General features: G+C 36.8%; 1 protein-coding gene across 1 annotated transcript in view; it reads left to right on the forward strand.

Moving 5' to 3' along the window:
* The window catches only part of LRP1B (low density lipoprotein receptor-related protein 1B), a 1756854-nt gene that overhangs the window by 961402 nt on the left and 779616 nt on the right, over nucleotides 1–15836 (forward strand). Inside the window, exons 8-9 of the mRNA XM_014548045.1 lie at nucleotides 8178–8400; nucleotides 11711–11882. Coding sequence (XP_014403531.1) covers nucleotides 8178–8400; nucleotides 11711–11882 — 395 coding nt within the window. The remainder of the gene's footprint in view (nucleotides 1–8177; nucleotides 8401–11710; nucleotides 11883–15836) is intronic.

Genomic DNA, 15836 nt, shown 5'->3' on the forward strand with positions numbered 1-15836 from the left:
TATTGAGAAGTTGCCATTAAAAATGAAAATTAGCCCTAGCCATTTTCGCTCAGTGGTTAGAGTGTCGGCCCTCAGACTGATAGGTCTCAGGTTCCAATCCTGGTCAAGGGCATGTACCTCAGTTGCAGGTTCCCCAGCCACAGTCAGGGCATATGTGGGAGGCAACCAATCAATGTGTCTCACTCATGACAATCTCTCTCTCTCTCTCTCTCTCTCTCTCTTCCCTGTCTTCCACTCTCTAGAAATCAATGGGAAAGAATATTCTTGAGTGAGAATTGAAAAAAAAAGAAAGAAAGAAAAGAAAATTAGTCAGAGGTCAGACAAAGGAATACCAAATCTTACCATGAATTAATTGCAACTTTTCACAAGTTCTCCAAAGGGTAGTTAGATATATGAAAACTGAGACAAAGTGATAATTTATTATTAGCTAAATAATAATTTGGGTCCAAAGTAGAATACATGTGAGCTATGCTGGATAATGTGGAAAATTGGCTTGTTTTTGTTAGGGTCACCGAAGGAGGAATACAGGAGGCCAAAGTGGTAAGGGATTATAAATTTATTAGGTCATCTGGATACCAGATGGGCTGAGCCCCAAAATGACACCAGCACCCAGGGATGGAGAGTCAGAGGTTTTAAAGGACTCAAGGCAGGATTTTTCTGGGTGGAGAATTCTCTGGGCAGATGTGGATCCTGGGAAGGTCCCAAGGGGAAGGATAATGGTCTTAGCAAATGGAATGTGGTCTTAGCAAGTGGAACGTGGTCTAAGTGAAAGGGAATGTCTGTTGTGAAGTGGTCTAAAGATCAGTTCTCATGGAAAGGAGTAGCAATTCAATTATTTGATCATACTTAACAATTTTCCTATACTAGACTGGCCTTATCCATATGTGTTTCACCTTTAATTTAATTTAAAGTCTGAGTCCTAGATGTTATTATCCAGTATGCGAAAGTCAATCCAGAGCCTAAACACACACACACACACACACACACACACACTCATGGAAAGGAGTAGCGATTCAATTATTTGATCAGACTTAACAATTTTCCTATGCTAGACTGGCCTTATCCATATGTGTTTCACCTTTAATTTAATTTAAAGTCTGAGTCCTAGATGTTATTATCCAGTATGCGAAAGTCAATCCAGAGCCTAAACACACACACACACACACACACACACACACATTTATTATCCAGTATGAGAAAGTCAATCCAGAGCCTACACACACACACACACAGAACTGAGCATGGACAGACATGTGACTAGGTTCTAAGCATGCAATGCTGAATAAAGCAGACATGGTCTTTGTTTTCTTGGAGGTTATAGTCTACTTAGTAAACGTATCTTAAACATATTATCATCTTTGGGTGGATGTAGTGTGTGTCTGTATCAGTTTTATGCAAGTAAAATAAAGAAGGATGTTATAATAAATGCAGATGCTATGAGATTATATCAGGAAGATCTAATTGATATTGGAAAAGCAGGAATGGTCTTTGGTTGAAAATTAAAGCCAAGATTGAAATAGCATGGCAAAAATTACATTCTAAACTGGGGGACAGGTTATGTGAAATGCAGAATGGAAGAATATACATGGGTTGTTTAAGGAACTGAAAAATGGCCAAGGTATTAGAAACATAGAATGATACCACTGGCAAAGGTATCAGAGTGGGGGAATCATACAGAGACTAGATCATGCTCACCATTGTCAATAATGTTAAGAATGTGAGGGTTTATTCTGAATGCTATTGGCAGTGAATTCCTCACTCAAGTACTCCATGGTTCCTTTCTTCCATCTCTGTCTCATGGCTCCCTAACCAACTTCTGCATCTGCACTGTGCTCAGGTACTCTTCCTCTCTTATCATCTCCACTCCCATCCCACCTGCTCACCTTAACCATGTTAGCACAACTTCCCACTAGTTGAGCTCCACACTTTTTAGGTTAGATTTTTGAGAGAAAGGGTCCCAATGATTTTGCTCAGACTATGATCTGGTTTCATTTGTATTACCTGTTCCTCCTCAGTCTATCTCTAAACAGGAAGGGCAGGGATGATATTGACACATAGGGCTGCCCCTCTCAGGAACAGGAACTGGTGGGGCAGGATTAGAGAAATATAGATGTTGAATGGGTCAGCCACACTGACTGACATATCTAATACATGTACACTTTCAGGGAAACCATTAGTAGGAACAATTCCAGAATATAGAGTAACTGGCTGAGAGCAGGAGCCTGTATGTCAAGTTGAATTTCTGTGTGTTTATGTATGAACTGAAAACCAAGTTCAAGAGAGATTTATCAAACAAAGAAAGCAAAAACCCCCAAAATAAAAATCAGTAAGTAGCTGTCTTGAACGTTCTTGACTAGACAGAAAAAATAGTTTGTTTATTATGTACTTCCCTTAACTAATGGGAGCTAATATAATTTGAATTTAAACCTCTGATTCCAAAGATTGATTAATCTTTCAGATTTTCAATTGCATTTTAGGATTACAGTGCTAAATATTTAATATTCTTACTTTAATTTTGAATATGCTTTAATTACTCTATATAATTTGAAAAAATGCTTTCTTTTTTAATTTTTGTATACACAATGGAAGAAAAAATACAATTGTATTACTGTTGATGTTATTTAGATAATAAGTTGATTTCAAAAACAAGACTTAAAAGTAAACTTCCTAATGCAATTCTTGCTAAGAAAAATATATATCATTTTTCTAAAATGTAAAGAAATACAGTTATCTACATCATCACAGGATTAATAAACATACGGGGTTTACAAGCCTTAATCAAATAACGATTTTTTAACAATCTGGCAATATATGACCCCTACTTTTTTGTCTCATTTTTCTCTCATCTACTTCTTCATCAAAATCTTATGTAACCTCATTTTAAAACAGATAAAATGAATAGTAGGGGATTTCATTGTGAGAACCCTCAAAGTTTCTAAATTTCATCATTAAACTATATCCAGAATTTTAGGGGTAAGAATGATGACAGGAAACCAGAGTGGACTATGGAGTTAAAGGATGTGGACTGGACTCTGATGTGTTTAAATTAACCTTTGTCCTTTTGACAAAGTACAAAACCACAAAAGTACATCATTTAAAATGAATATCTCTAGCAACAGTTATGTCTTATTTTTATCAGCTTAAAAAGCACACATTTTAAGATGTCAGTGTGTGTAAGAATCGGTTTGCTTTAGTGTGTGGGGATGATGGGAGCCATAACTGTAGGCATGGTGCTCTATCACTGTCTCTGAGTGCTCCCTTTGTGACTTTTGATTTATGTCAGGCAAGTTTGCCAACAATACCTAAAGTTTCTTACTATCTTCAACTGTATAAATCTGATATCTCTATAGTAAAACAGGGCTACTTTTATAATCAACAAAAATGTCAGATAAAATCAGTTTCTCATATCTGATGAAATAAGGAAGCCAAAATGATAAACTATTTGCTACAGATGCTGAATTATAAGAATAGTGAACAGGATGCATAACTGAAAGTTTGAAAGAAGTCTTTTTGTTCTTTATGAACAAACTAGAGGCCCAGTGCACAGATTTGTGGACTGGTGGGGGGCATGGTCTGCGGGGCTCCTCCCACTGTGGGAGCACCGCTCATCCTGGTCAACTGAGCGGCTATGGACCTGCCCTCTGAGCAGCTGCTCCCACTGTGATACCACTGTGCTCCCACTGTGGGAGTGTACTGATCACCAGGGGGCAGCTCCTGCGTTGGGTGTCTGCCCCCTGGTGGTCAGTGCACGTCATAGCAACTGGTCAACTGGTTGTTCTGGTCATTCAGCCATTCTGTCACTGGATATATATATATATTATTATTAAACATCTTAGAAATGGAGACAGTAGTTGAATTTCTTTTATTTGTTTTTGTTAATGTGAATCAAATGGAATGACATTCAAAAATAAGTGAAGAACAAGAGAATAGCAATCTCAATTTAATTTCTCCCTGATGCTAGAGAATAAAAGATAACTGATGCCACAGGAGAGAACAGGGAGAGAAGACACGTCAATGTTGCAGTCCTGTGGGGATGGGGTTTGGGACAGATCTGGGAATGATCTCACCATCCACAGGCAGAGTGTTGCAGTTGGGGCCCTGCTATACTAGAAGCAACATGATATACTTGGATCCTGGGGAGAAGAGATGCTGAAAGGGTGACTGAGGATCCTGGAGGTTAGTAGAGTTAAATGTTCATAAACAGTGAATTAGATAGAATAAATGAGATTCCAAACTACCATCTGTGTTTCTTTTCATGGGATTTCTGGGATACAGCACAGGCTTACCCAAAGTTTCTAAGCCCAGGGGCAGTAATGATAAATTACAAAATTGTTGCATTTCAGTTCAAAAGGCATAACATAATCTATTTGTGAAAAAAAAACACCTCAAATTAGGAATATTCTTCAAAACTACTCATATCTACCCTTTAGAAATGGTAACATCATGAATAACTGGAAGGCTTTCTGTTCAAGATTAAAGGAGTATATATAGAGAAAAGGCAATTAAATGCAATATATGATGTTGGATTGGATTTTGAATCAGAACAAAAAGTGGAAATTTTACTATATAGAACATTATTGGTCAGCAGGCAAAATTTGAGTAAAAATGATGTATTGTGTCAGTATTTAAAGTATTGATTTTGATATGTATATTGTGGTTATGCAAGAAAAGGTTTTGCAATTAGGAGATGCAGCCTGAGGTATTAGTTGTAAAGGGTCATGATGTCTGCAGTTTACTGTCAAGAGGTGCAGACAGTACTAGAAATAGCCCGAGGGATAAGGTAAACAACTGGTGAATCTAGGTGAAGGGTATGGGCATTTATTCTATTCTTACAACTTTCCTGTAAGTTTCAAATTATTCAAAATCATTATTTAAAAATAAAGACATGACAAATCACTTGTGTTAGGGCTTTGTCAGTGGCTTACCATGTGGACTTTGAGCCTGTTTCATCTGTGAAATAAAAATAATCTACCCCTGCCTGGCCAGCATGACTCAGTGGTTGAGCACTGACCTATGAACTAGGAGGTGGCAGTTTGATTCCCAGTCAGGGCACATGCCTGGGTTGTGGGCTCGATCTCCATTGCGGGGCATGCGGGAGGCAGCCAATCAATGATTCTCTCATCATTGATGTTTCTATCTCTCTCTCCTTCTCCCTTCCTCTCGATATCCATAAAAAGTATATTTAAAAAATAATCTGCCCCTTCTATTACATAGATAGTTATAAGGGTCAATGAGGTAATGGGGTTCACTGAACACTATTTAACTTTTTTTCAGATTTGGAAATATATTTTATATGAAAGAAAAGAGTAATTTTCAGTCAAGCTACACTTTCATTACAAATGAAATATAGAATTTAGATAACTTAAAACTTTAGCTTTTGTTTATTAATTATAATGCAGCCATTCACTGTAGTCCCTCAATTAAAGAATGCCCTGAGAATGGAGCATTCCTCTATAACTATAGTAGGACATTTTTAAATAAAATTAAATGGTACTCAAACAATCAAAGAAACATCTATGTAATCATGTGACTATGGCTACTTAATGCTAGCAATATTATGGCTTTAGTGCTATTCTTTGGAGAACTCTTCCATTTCTTGCATTTCAATTATAAGTGAACAGAGCTCATCATAGTCAGTATCCTGAAGTCTGAGAAGGTTCAATTTGGTGTAAAGATTCAATTTTAGTGTAAAAACATTTTATGTCTCCACTGGGCACTAGTTAATCTGCTGTCTGCTGGTGATTCTTTGTCTCTTGTAGTTCGGTGCCATTTCACACACCCAAAGTCCTCCTAGTCTGTTGATTTTACTTTCATTAAAACAGTAACATGTTGATTAATTTTATATTTATACTTTTTCCCGTACTTTGGTTGAAACTTATTCAACCATTTGTATTATGACCTGGGATACATATAAGAATCGCTGCATCATTCCTACAATAGTAGGTCAATATCAATGAAAACCTTGGCCAAATAATTTAAATTTTCTTAAGCTCCTTCATCATCATCTGGTCCACTCTTCTATAATTAAAATTCTCAAACAGAAGTACCGCAATTTCTAGTATTCTAAGAAAAAACAAATCCAGGGGCATCTTTTTAATCTATATTCATTTTTTTTCTTTATTTTATGAAGTGATTGACCCAGACACCCTGTCCTTTATCCTGGAACTTTTCTCTCTTAGACTTCTATGAGATTCAGTGTTATTTCTTTGACCATAACCTCTGATCTTACTTATTTGCTCTTTTTTTTCTCTAACAGCATGCTTCCATGGAACTTGTCTTGGCATTCTTCTCTATTTTCCTTTGATGTCACCTCTGATTAAGTCATCTCAAGGTGATTCAGAGAATTCTCTATTTCTCCAGGCTCACCTTTTTTCTTTATCAGCATGTAGATAGTTACAATCACCAGCTTCATATCGCTATCTATCTATCTATCTATGTATCTGTCTATCTATCTATCATCTATCTATCTATATGTATGTATATGTCACACTAAACATAGTGAGCCAGAGCCTCCAACGCTCTGTGTCCAAAGCCAGGCTACCTGCACATCAGCATTTTTTCAGTTCTGTGAAATGGACAAGTTAAAAGAGAAACTTATAAAAGAAGATGCATTTGGTTATAGGGTGAGAAAGAGAGCCTCAGATAACAGGAATAATGGGTAGTATTCTACAGAAAGGGAGAGAGAAACCGGGTACTCCTTATAGCAACTTGACTTGAGATAGCTATAAGAAAATTAAGAAAGAGGAGATGTAAAATGGAAGCAAGAAGAGAGAGAGAGAGAGAGAGAGAGAGAGAGAGAGAGAGAGAGAGAGAGAGAAAGAGAGAGAGAGATGCTTAGAAACAGAGGTTTGAGCATTTAGCATGACAATAAAACAGCACCATATGCTCTTTTACTTACTTCTCACTAGAATAGGAAGCTCTTCACCTGAATGGAATGTCACATGAAAAATAATTTTTAACTTACTGTGATAAATTGATCTTTCAAGAACATTAGGTGAAATATATACTCATGATAAAACCTGGCTCTATCACAGAATAGTGCGCATTAATGTTTAACAATTAGTCAAAGCCTCCCATAGCAGAAAGAGCTAAATTAAAGTTAAATAATACTTTTAAGCTTGAAAGATACCCCATACTGTTAGATAATGCAAGGATGTTGAGAAAAGTAACCAAAAACTAATTCACCGAGTTTGTAAAATCAAATATTCTGTACTCTAGGTAATCTTAATATTGCTCAGTCACTGTAAATCAGATTATTCTTGAGATTGTATTTACGTCAAGGCAAATGGTCTTCTACTTACAAATGTAATTTAGTCTCATGAATAGGTAATCTTGTTAAAATATTGTCAGCCTAACTGAAATTGATTTGTGTTTACTAAACGTACAGAATACTAATTAAATATTAGACACAAGTGCTGGAGGTATTTCAACCTTTGACAGACACTGTTAGTGCTTCATGGAAGAATTGGATTTGTTTTTTTGTCTCAGAGGTCAACATTGCTTTTCGGCCTTTTCTTCTAGATGCAGAAGGAGAAAATGAGGAGAAATGGCCCACATTTCTTTCATGAAATTTTGTGTTTGGGGAATATTTGGAAGAATTTGGGATTGGTTTGGGGGGAGTTATGTATGTTTTATCTCCATTGCTACAAACAACACATTTGTTTTTTCCATCTGCTTAATTCCATCGCAGGTTTGCGATTCACAACCACGCATAGCATCTTTGAGCTCCACATAATAGCTTTTATAGGAGACAGACAGGACCAGCCAATCTGAAAAGCAGGTTGAAGATAAAGCCTGATAGCTCACGTGCCCTGGCCTGGTGACTGGGCTCACTGCAGAAGCTTGTACCAAATGGGCTGCATGCATCTTCTGTGCTGTATATGTATGGGCTCTATGAGGCTTAAAGAAACATTTCCCCTAATACGAAAATAAACCCACCATAATCATTCGTTTTGGAGAAATTTTACAGTTGTTGGTTAACCTGCTCCCTTATGCCCCGCAATATTCATTAACAGATTTCTCTGTTTATGAGTGATATTATATGTAAATGGTTATGGGAAGCTAACAGATGTAACCAGTGAAGTAAATTAGAAGGAAAAGTTCTGTTTTTTACAGATGGTTCTACTGAATATGCTTTTATCTCTCCTCGACTTTAACATTTAGTTTTCTTTCAACAGAAAACTTTTCTTTACTGACTATGGGAATGTGGCCAAAGTGGAGCGGTGTGACATGGATGGCATAAACAGAACAAGGATAATTGATTCAAAGACAGAGCAGCCAGCTGCACTGGCACTAGACCTAGTCAACAAATTGGTTTACTGGGTAGATCTTTACTTGGACTATGTGGAAGTTGTGGACTACCAAGGAAAAAACAGACATACTATTATTCAAGGCAGACAAGTAAGTATAATTTTGTTAGAAAAATACAGCTAAGGTAATAAAATGCATGCTATCATAGGAAGAAGAAGGCCCCAAATCTCAATGTTGAAAATCCCTTATGAAGTTAAGCTTCAATGGGTCATAAAATTATGATGTATTTCCTAGATGGGAGAATGTTCTTTTCGCAGTGCATTCTATATATTGGATATGTCTCTCATTGTTTCCTTCCCTGTATTAACAACACAGCACAGAAAACAAAACAAAAACAACGCAAATAAAACAGGAACACCAAACAACCAAAACAAAAATGCTAGACTAGTAAGAAAGGAAAATACTAAAATATGACAGATGTTGTGGCCCACTTACTAAACACTAATTTAAGTAGTTTATTTATTAAAAAAAAAAAAGAACTAGGATTTGTTCCATGTGTCATTGGAGATATTTTGCTAACAAAAGCAAATGCCTGCTTCCAAAAGTATTACTTTAATACAGTGGTTCTCAACCTTCCGAATGCCGTGACCCTTTAATACAGTTCCTCATGTTGTGGTGACCCCCAACCATAAAATTATTTTCGGTGCTACTTCATAACTGTAATTTTGCTTCTGTTATGAATTGTAATGTAAATATCTGATATGCAGGATGTATTTTCATTGTTACAAATTGAACATAATTTAAGCATAGTGATTAATCACAAAAACAACATGTAATTATATATTCAATATGTGTTTTCCGATGGTCTTAGGCGATCCCTGTGAAAGGGTCATTCGACCCCCAAAGGTGTCTCGACCCACAGGTTGAGAACCGCTGCTTTAATAGGTTGGATTAAATTTTTCCTTCTGGTATATTCAAGTATTTCCTAAAATGAGATTTCTGTAAAAATTTTGAAATAAATTTTCACTGAATTCAAAATTTTCACGGAATTCAAAAACTATACAGATAGTCAAAACTGTATAGTTTCTCCCTTGCTGGATTACAAGATTATTTTTTTTCAAATAACAGTCAGTAAACACCTCACAGGAAATCTCTAAATTGAAATGAGCCTTATTCAGTAGTAGAGCTTTTCAAATTCAATTTTACCTCACTTATTGCACTAATTTCATGTGAGAATCTTATTCTAGCAAAATGAATCTTTTTCTTTCGCAATGCAAAGCAAAAATATTCTGTAATTATCCCTTTAAGTTACTTTTCCTTTCTAATTAACTTTTGACAATGAAATTCTTTCCCTTTCCTTAGGAAATAAACAAATGCACTAATCTGGGTGGTAAAAAAAATAAAGTTTCCAATATTAGCGTTGAGGCCAGATATTTCTCACCTTCAACTGTCCTAAAATGGTTATGATGGACCTTCTTTTTTACCTATACATAATAAAATTTTTAAACAAGGATAAGGAATTCAAATTATTCTCTCCATGACTATAAAGTTTTTGAATGTCTGAAATTTTTATTATCCATTTACTTTTTCCTTTGTATTGTTTGGTTTTGCTGGCCTGCCACTAAGTAATCCGACATGTAAATTAGTTGGCCACTCTGTAATCCAACAGATACATTTTTGAAGAATTTGGGCTGTAGGAAGAATGGTCTATTCACCACTCTAAACTCCTTCCACCTCTACTGGAGGTAGTTAACAGAGCAGGCAACATGTACTTACTTTATGGGGAACAGACCCTTCTGAAGGCAGGCAGGGAGACAGTGAGTAAAATTTGATCCTATTATTGTGATCTTGTTTTCTACTCTGATGAATTCAAATGCCCCCTTGGTAGTCATGGGATGTGGATTGTCAGTTATGTAGAGTGTAATGTGAGTATATCACAACCATACACTCCTAGATGACTGGCCCCAAATTTTGAGCCAAACATGCATCAGAATGATGGTAATGGAAGGTTTGTAATTTTTATAGAAAAAAAAAATACCCTGAGCGAAATTGGGCCATAGGTATATTTAGTTAATATGATGTCAGCTATATTGAAAATATATTAGTATATACATGCATGCTCACACAAACACACACAAACTTATGCTAACAACAACAACAAAAAAAGATTATTTGCACTTTAGCATTGAATGATTCAACCCATTAATTCTACTCTTTCACTTTTAGCCTAGACATGAAGAAATGAGATATGGTAAAAAACAAAACAACAACAACAAAAAAAAACAACAACATGCAATCTTCTTCTACTCATGTCTCACATGAGAAGATCAGAAATAGTAATGATGAATCATAGATGCTTGAGAAATAAAAAAATCCAATGATTTTGCTTAAAATACAGAACTAACAAGATTTCCTGATTAAAAGAGAAAAAATTGTAATATGTTCTATAAATATTTTACAGTCAAACCATACTTAGTTTCTCAAGTTCTCTTAACTATAAATCTATACTAAAAGTGCTCCAAAATACAATATATTACCAAAGTATAGTGACAAATGCTTTTTTATCAAAATTTCTACAGGAAACCAATTGACAGCTCTACCATATCCTGAGCCAGAATCATTTTAATTTAAGTGTAACACAAGGAATACCCAAAGGCCTAGCATGTGCCTTTAATGGGAAAACCAGTATACTCATTATTTCTCTATTTTACCGGAAATGTTCCTTGACTTCAAGATTTCTATTCTTCCCCACAATCTCCAAGACCTCTACCAAGGAGGATATTTCCACTATTAAAGTGTCATGGATAGCAATAAACATTGTTACTTTCAAGCAAACAGTTCCATTTCCATTATGAATAGGCTTTAGAAAGAATGTGATTTCTTAGTGAAATGATGACATTTTCTTTACAATTATTCCAAATATGTGATTTCATCACTTATTATTTCCATGCTGGGCAAGTATTAATCTAATTGTAACTTGGGATTTTTTTAATGGGATTTTTAATTTATAAAATGAATTTTTTAAAAGTACCTTAGCATTAGTTCTTTCACAGACAGAGCTATGCTTTTGAAGATTCTACATATCCATGTCTATATGAGCAAAAAGCCCATAAAAGTACCTCCAATTTTATATCAGTGCCATATGAATATTAATGAATAGACTTAAAGGTTTGCTTCTTGCTAGCTTTCAAAAAGTAGCCACTGAGCATGTTTTCTTAATGAAACCTGAATAAAATTTTCTCCCATGCATTTGCAACTGCTTTATCCACTACTGTATGTTTTATTCTCAGATTATTTTTTTAAACTAGTACAGTGTTAATTTTTTTAGAGTAAATGAACAATAATATGGTGTGACTCTGCTACTAAGGGAATTGTTCAGACTAGTACATAGCAATCTGTTTTTCTTCGAAGTTGAAAGCAGCATAATTAAAAATCTAGTTATGTTTGTCCCTCTTTATAGGTCAGACAATTTTATGGTATAACTGTGTTTGAAGACTATTTATATGCAACCATTTCTGATAACTTCAACATCATAAGGATAAACCGATTTAATGCCACAGATAGGCATTCATTCATTAAAATGGAAAATGCTCGAGGACTCCGAATCTATCACAAAAGAACTCAACCTATAGGTAAGATGCCAGACTTCTTCATAGACTTCATGATGGTGAATTGAATGGAGTTATGGTCCTTGTGCCTTTGTATTATGCTAAAGTGGGAAAATCATAAATTCTCTGTTTTGATTAACAAAAGTGCACATGTCTGCTTGACACAATGGATAGAGCTCCCTTCTCAAGTTTAAATGAAAAATCGTTCAGTTCCTGGTGAATCGTTTCTACAAGCATAAAGTTAAAATGAGAGTTAGATTTAGATTCAGGAAGGAGCTTTGGGTCATCAGGCATGTAGTCAGGAAACCCAGATGCTAAGATACTAAGAGTTTTTTAGTATAATTTTGGAGAGAAATTTCAAATCAGGTTACTTTCTTACAGTACTGGTTCAGTTTTATTGCAATCATTGGGGTCTTTTGACTTAACATCCTAAGGTGTTTTTTTTTTTTAATGCATCTTTATTAAAAATAATTTTTAATGACTAGACTTCAGTGTTTCTTCGTAGTTGTCAATAACACAAACTAGTTATTTTGCATAGTAGGTTAGTAATGCTTATTCATGAATACAATTTAGGCTAAATCACATCTTCTATAATAAAAGCCCAGCGACTGAATGGCGGAACAACCAGAATGGCAGAATGACCAGAATGACCGGTCGACCAGTCGCTATGATGTGCACTTACCACCAGGGGGCAGATGCTCAACACAGGAGCTGCCCCCTGGTGGTCAGTGCACTAACACAGTGGGAGTGCCGCTTGGCTGACTGGGATGAGTGGCTGCTCCTGCTGCAAACCCTGGGCCTAGGAGCAGGAACCCGGGCTGCAATCATCACGTCCTCGCCCCAGGCTCCTCCTCCTCGCTTCCTGCCACCTCTTCCAGATGCCCTAGGCCAGGCTACAGTGCTTGCAGAGCTGATCCCGGAGACTGGGAGGCAGGTTCATGGCTGCCATGGGACTGAGGTCTACTCAGTGCTATTGTCCCTGGGCCCGGCCCCAACTGGGTCCCCTGGAGAGGCAAGTGCTCCTGCTCCACGGAAGATGCCGGACCAGGGAGCAGACCCTCAGAGGGCAGGTCCACAGCTGCTCAGCAGACAGAGATGAGCAGTGCTCCCTCAGTGGCCTATCCCTGCAGACCACGCCCCCCATTAGTGCACAAATCTCATGCACCGGGCCTCTAGTATAGAAATATATAAAATACAAAGGCCACCACCAAAACTTTTCATTATCTTTTTATGCTTCATCAAATCAACATAATTATCTGAACATTAACATATGAGAAAAATTAAGCCCATAAGGATGATGAGTGTCAGGAATAGGGCTAGTTTACAATAATTTATTAAATGGTCAGAGGAAGTCCCACTGAAAAGATAAAATCGAGTGAATACAAAAAATTGTGGCACAATTTCTAAAAGTGTAGCAGTTTTATTATGAAAAGAAAATTGCCATGTTATTCATTGCAATTCCAAGTAATTGTTGCTCAAAAATCAGTATAATTACAATAATACATAAAATCTTACTGACATTTTCCTACTACAGTACTACAGCCTTGACTCATCATTCTGTTTCTCATCCTCTCCATATGGTACTTTTCCTGATCTTTTTTCTTATTCTGTGGCTCTGTGGCTTATAAAATGACCTTCTATTCCTCTTTCTCCACATGCAAACTCAGCCTCCTCCTTTTGGCAATTTCAGTTACACACACACACACACACACACACACACACACACACACCCACACACACACACACACACCAATTCATTTTGTAAGAGAGTTCTCAAGATGGCAATGTCTTCAGTAAAGATAATCACTGAATTACCTTTAGTTTAGGTTAGATAATTATGGCTTATTATGAAGAAATCCTTTTTCTACTTAACAACCAAACTGGGATACTTTTACCATACCTTTTATATTTGAAAAAAAAAATATATATATGGTATAACTGTGTTTGAAGACTATTTATATGCAACCATTTCTGATAACTTCAACATCATAAGGATAAACCGATTTAATGCCACAGATATGCATTCATTCATTAAAATGGAAAATGCTCGAGGACTCCGAATCTATCACAAAAGAACTCAACCTATAGGTAAGATGCCAGACTTCTTCATAGACTTCATGATGGTGAATTGAATGGAGTTATGGTCCTTGTGCCTTTGTATTATGCTAAAGTGGGAAAATCATAAATTCTCTGTTTTGATTAACAAAAGTGCACATGTCTGCTTGACACAATGGATAGAGCTCCCTTCTCAAGTTTAAATGAAAAATCGTTCAGTTCCTGGTGAATCGTTTCTACAAGCATAAAGTTAAAATGAGAGTTAGATTTAGATTCAGGAAGGAGCTTTGGGTCATCAGGCATGTAGTCAGGAAACCCAGATGCTAAGATACTAAGAGTTTTTTAGTATAATTTTGGAGAGAAATTTCAAATCAGGTTACTTTCTTACAGTACTGGTTCAGTTTTATTGCAATCATTGGGGTCTTTTGACTTAACATCCTAAGGTGTTTTTTTTTTTTAATGCATCTTTATTAAAAATAATTTTTAATGACTAGACTTCAGTGTTTCTTCGTAGTTGTCAATAACACAAACTAGTTATTTTGCATAGTAGGTTAGTGATGCTTATTCATGAATACAATTTAGGCTAAATCACATCTTCTATAATAAAAGCCCAGCGACTGAATGGCGGAACAACCAGAATGGCAGAATGACCAGAATGACCGGTCGACCAGTCGCTATGATGTGCACTTACCACCAGGGGGCAGATGCTCAACACAGGAGCTGCCCCCTGGTGGTCAGTGCACTAACACAGCGGGAGTGCCGCTTGGCTGACTGGGATGAGTGGCTGCTCCTGCTGCAAACCCTGGGCCTAGGAGCAGGAACCCGGGCTGCAATCATCACGTCCTCGCCCCAGGCTCCTCCTCCTCGCTTCCTGCCACCTCTTCCAGATGCCCTAGGCCAGGCTACAGTGCTTGCAGAGCTGATCCCGGAGACTGGGAGGCAGGTTCAATGGCTGCCAGGGACTGAGGTCTACTCAGTGCTATTGTCCCTGGGCCCGGCCCCAACTGGGTCCCCTGGAGAGGCAAGTGCTCCTGCTCCACGGAAGATGCCGGACCAGGGAGCAGACCCTCAGAGGGCAGGTCCACAGCTGCTCAGCAGACAGAGATGAGCAGTGCTCCCTCAGTGGCCTATCCCTGCAGACCACGCCCCCCATTAGTGCACAAATCTCATGCACCGGGCCTCTAGTATAGAAATATATAAAATACAAAGGCCACCACCAAAACTTTTCATTATCTTTTTATGCTTCAAATCAACACTATAATTATCTGAACATTAACATATGAGAAAAATTAAGCCCATAAGGATGATGAGTGTCAGGAATAGGGCTAGTTTACAATTTGATATTAAATGGTCAGAGGAAGTCCCACTGAAAAGATAAAATCGAGTGAATACAAAAAATTGTGGCACAATTTCTAAAAGTGTAGCAGTTTTATTATGAAAAGAAAATTGCCATGTTATTCATTGCAATTCCAAGTAATTGTTGCTCAAAAATCAGTATAATTACAATAATACATAAAATCTTACTGACATTTTCCTACTACAGCCCTTTCTCTTTGACTCATCATTCTGTTTCTCATCCTCTCCATATGGTACTTTTCCTGATCTTTTTTCTTATTCTGTGGCTTCAACATTTATAAAATGACCTTCTATTCCTCTTTCTCCACATGCAAACTCAGCCTCCTCCTTTTGGCAATTTCAGTTACACACACACACACACACACCCACCCCCACACACACACACACACTCACCAATTCATTTTGTAAGAGAGTTCTCAAGATGGCAATGTCTTCAGTAAAGATAATCACTGAATTACCTTTAGTTTAGGTTAGATAATTATGGCTTATTATGAAGAAATCCTTTTTCTACTTAACAACCAAACTGGGATACTTTTACCATACCTTTTATATTTGAAAAAAAAAATA

Source organism: Myotis brandtii, unplaced genomic scaffold, assembly GCF_000412655.1.
Source record: "Myotis brandtii unplaced genomic scaffold, ASM41265v1 scaffold493, whole genome shotgun sequence".
NCBI classification, from domain to species: domain Eukaryota; kingdom Metazoa; phylum Chordata; class Mammalia; order Chiroptera; family Vespertilionidae; genus Myotis; species Myotis brandtii.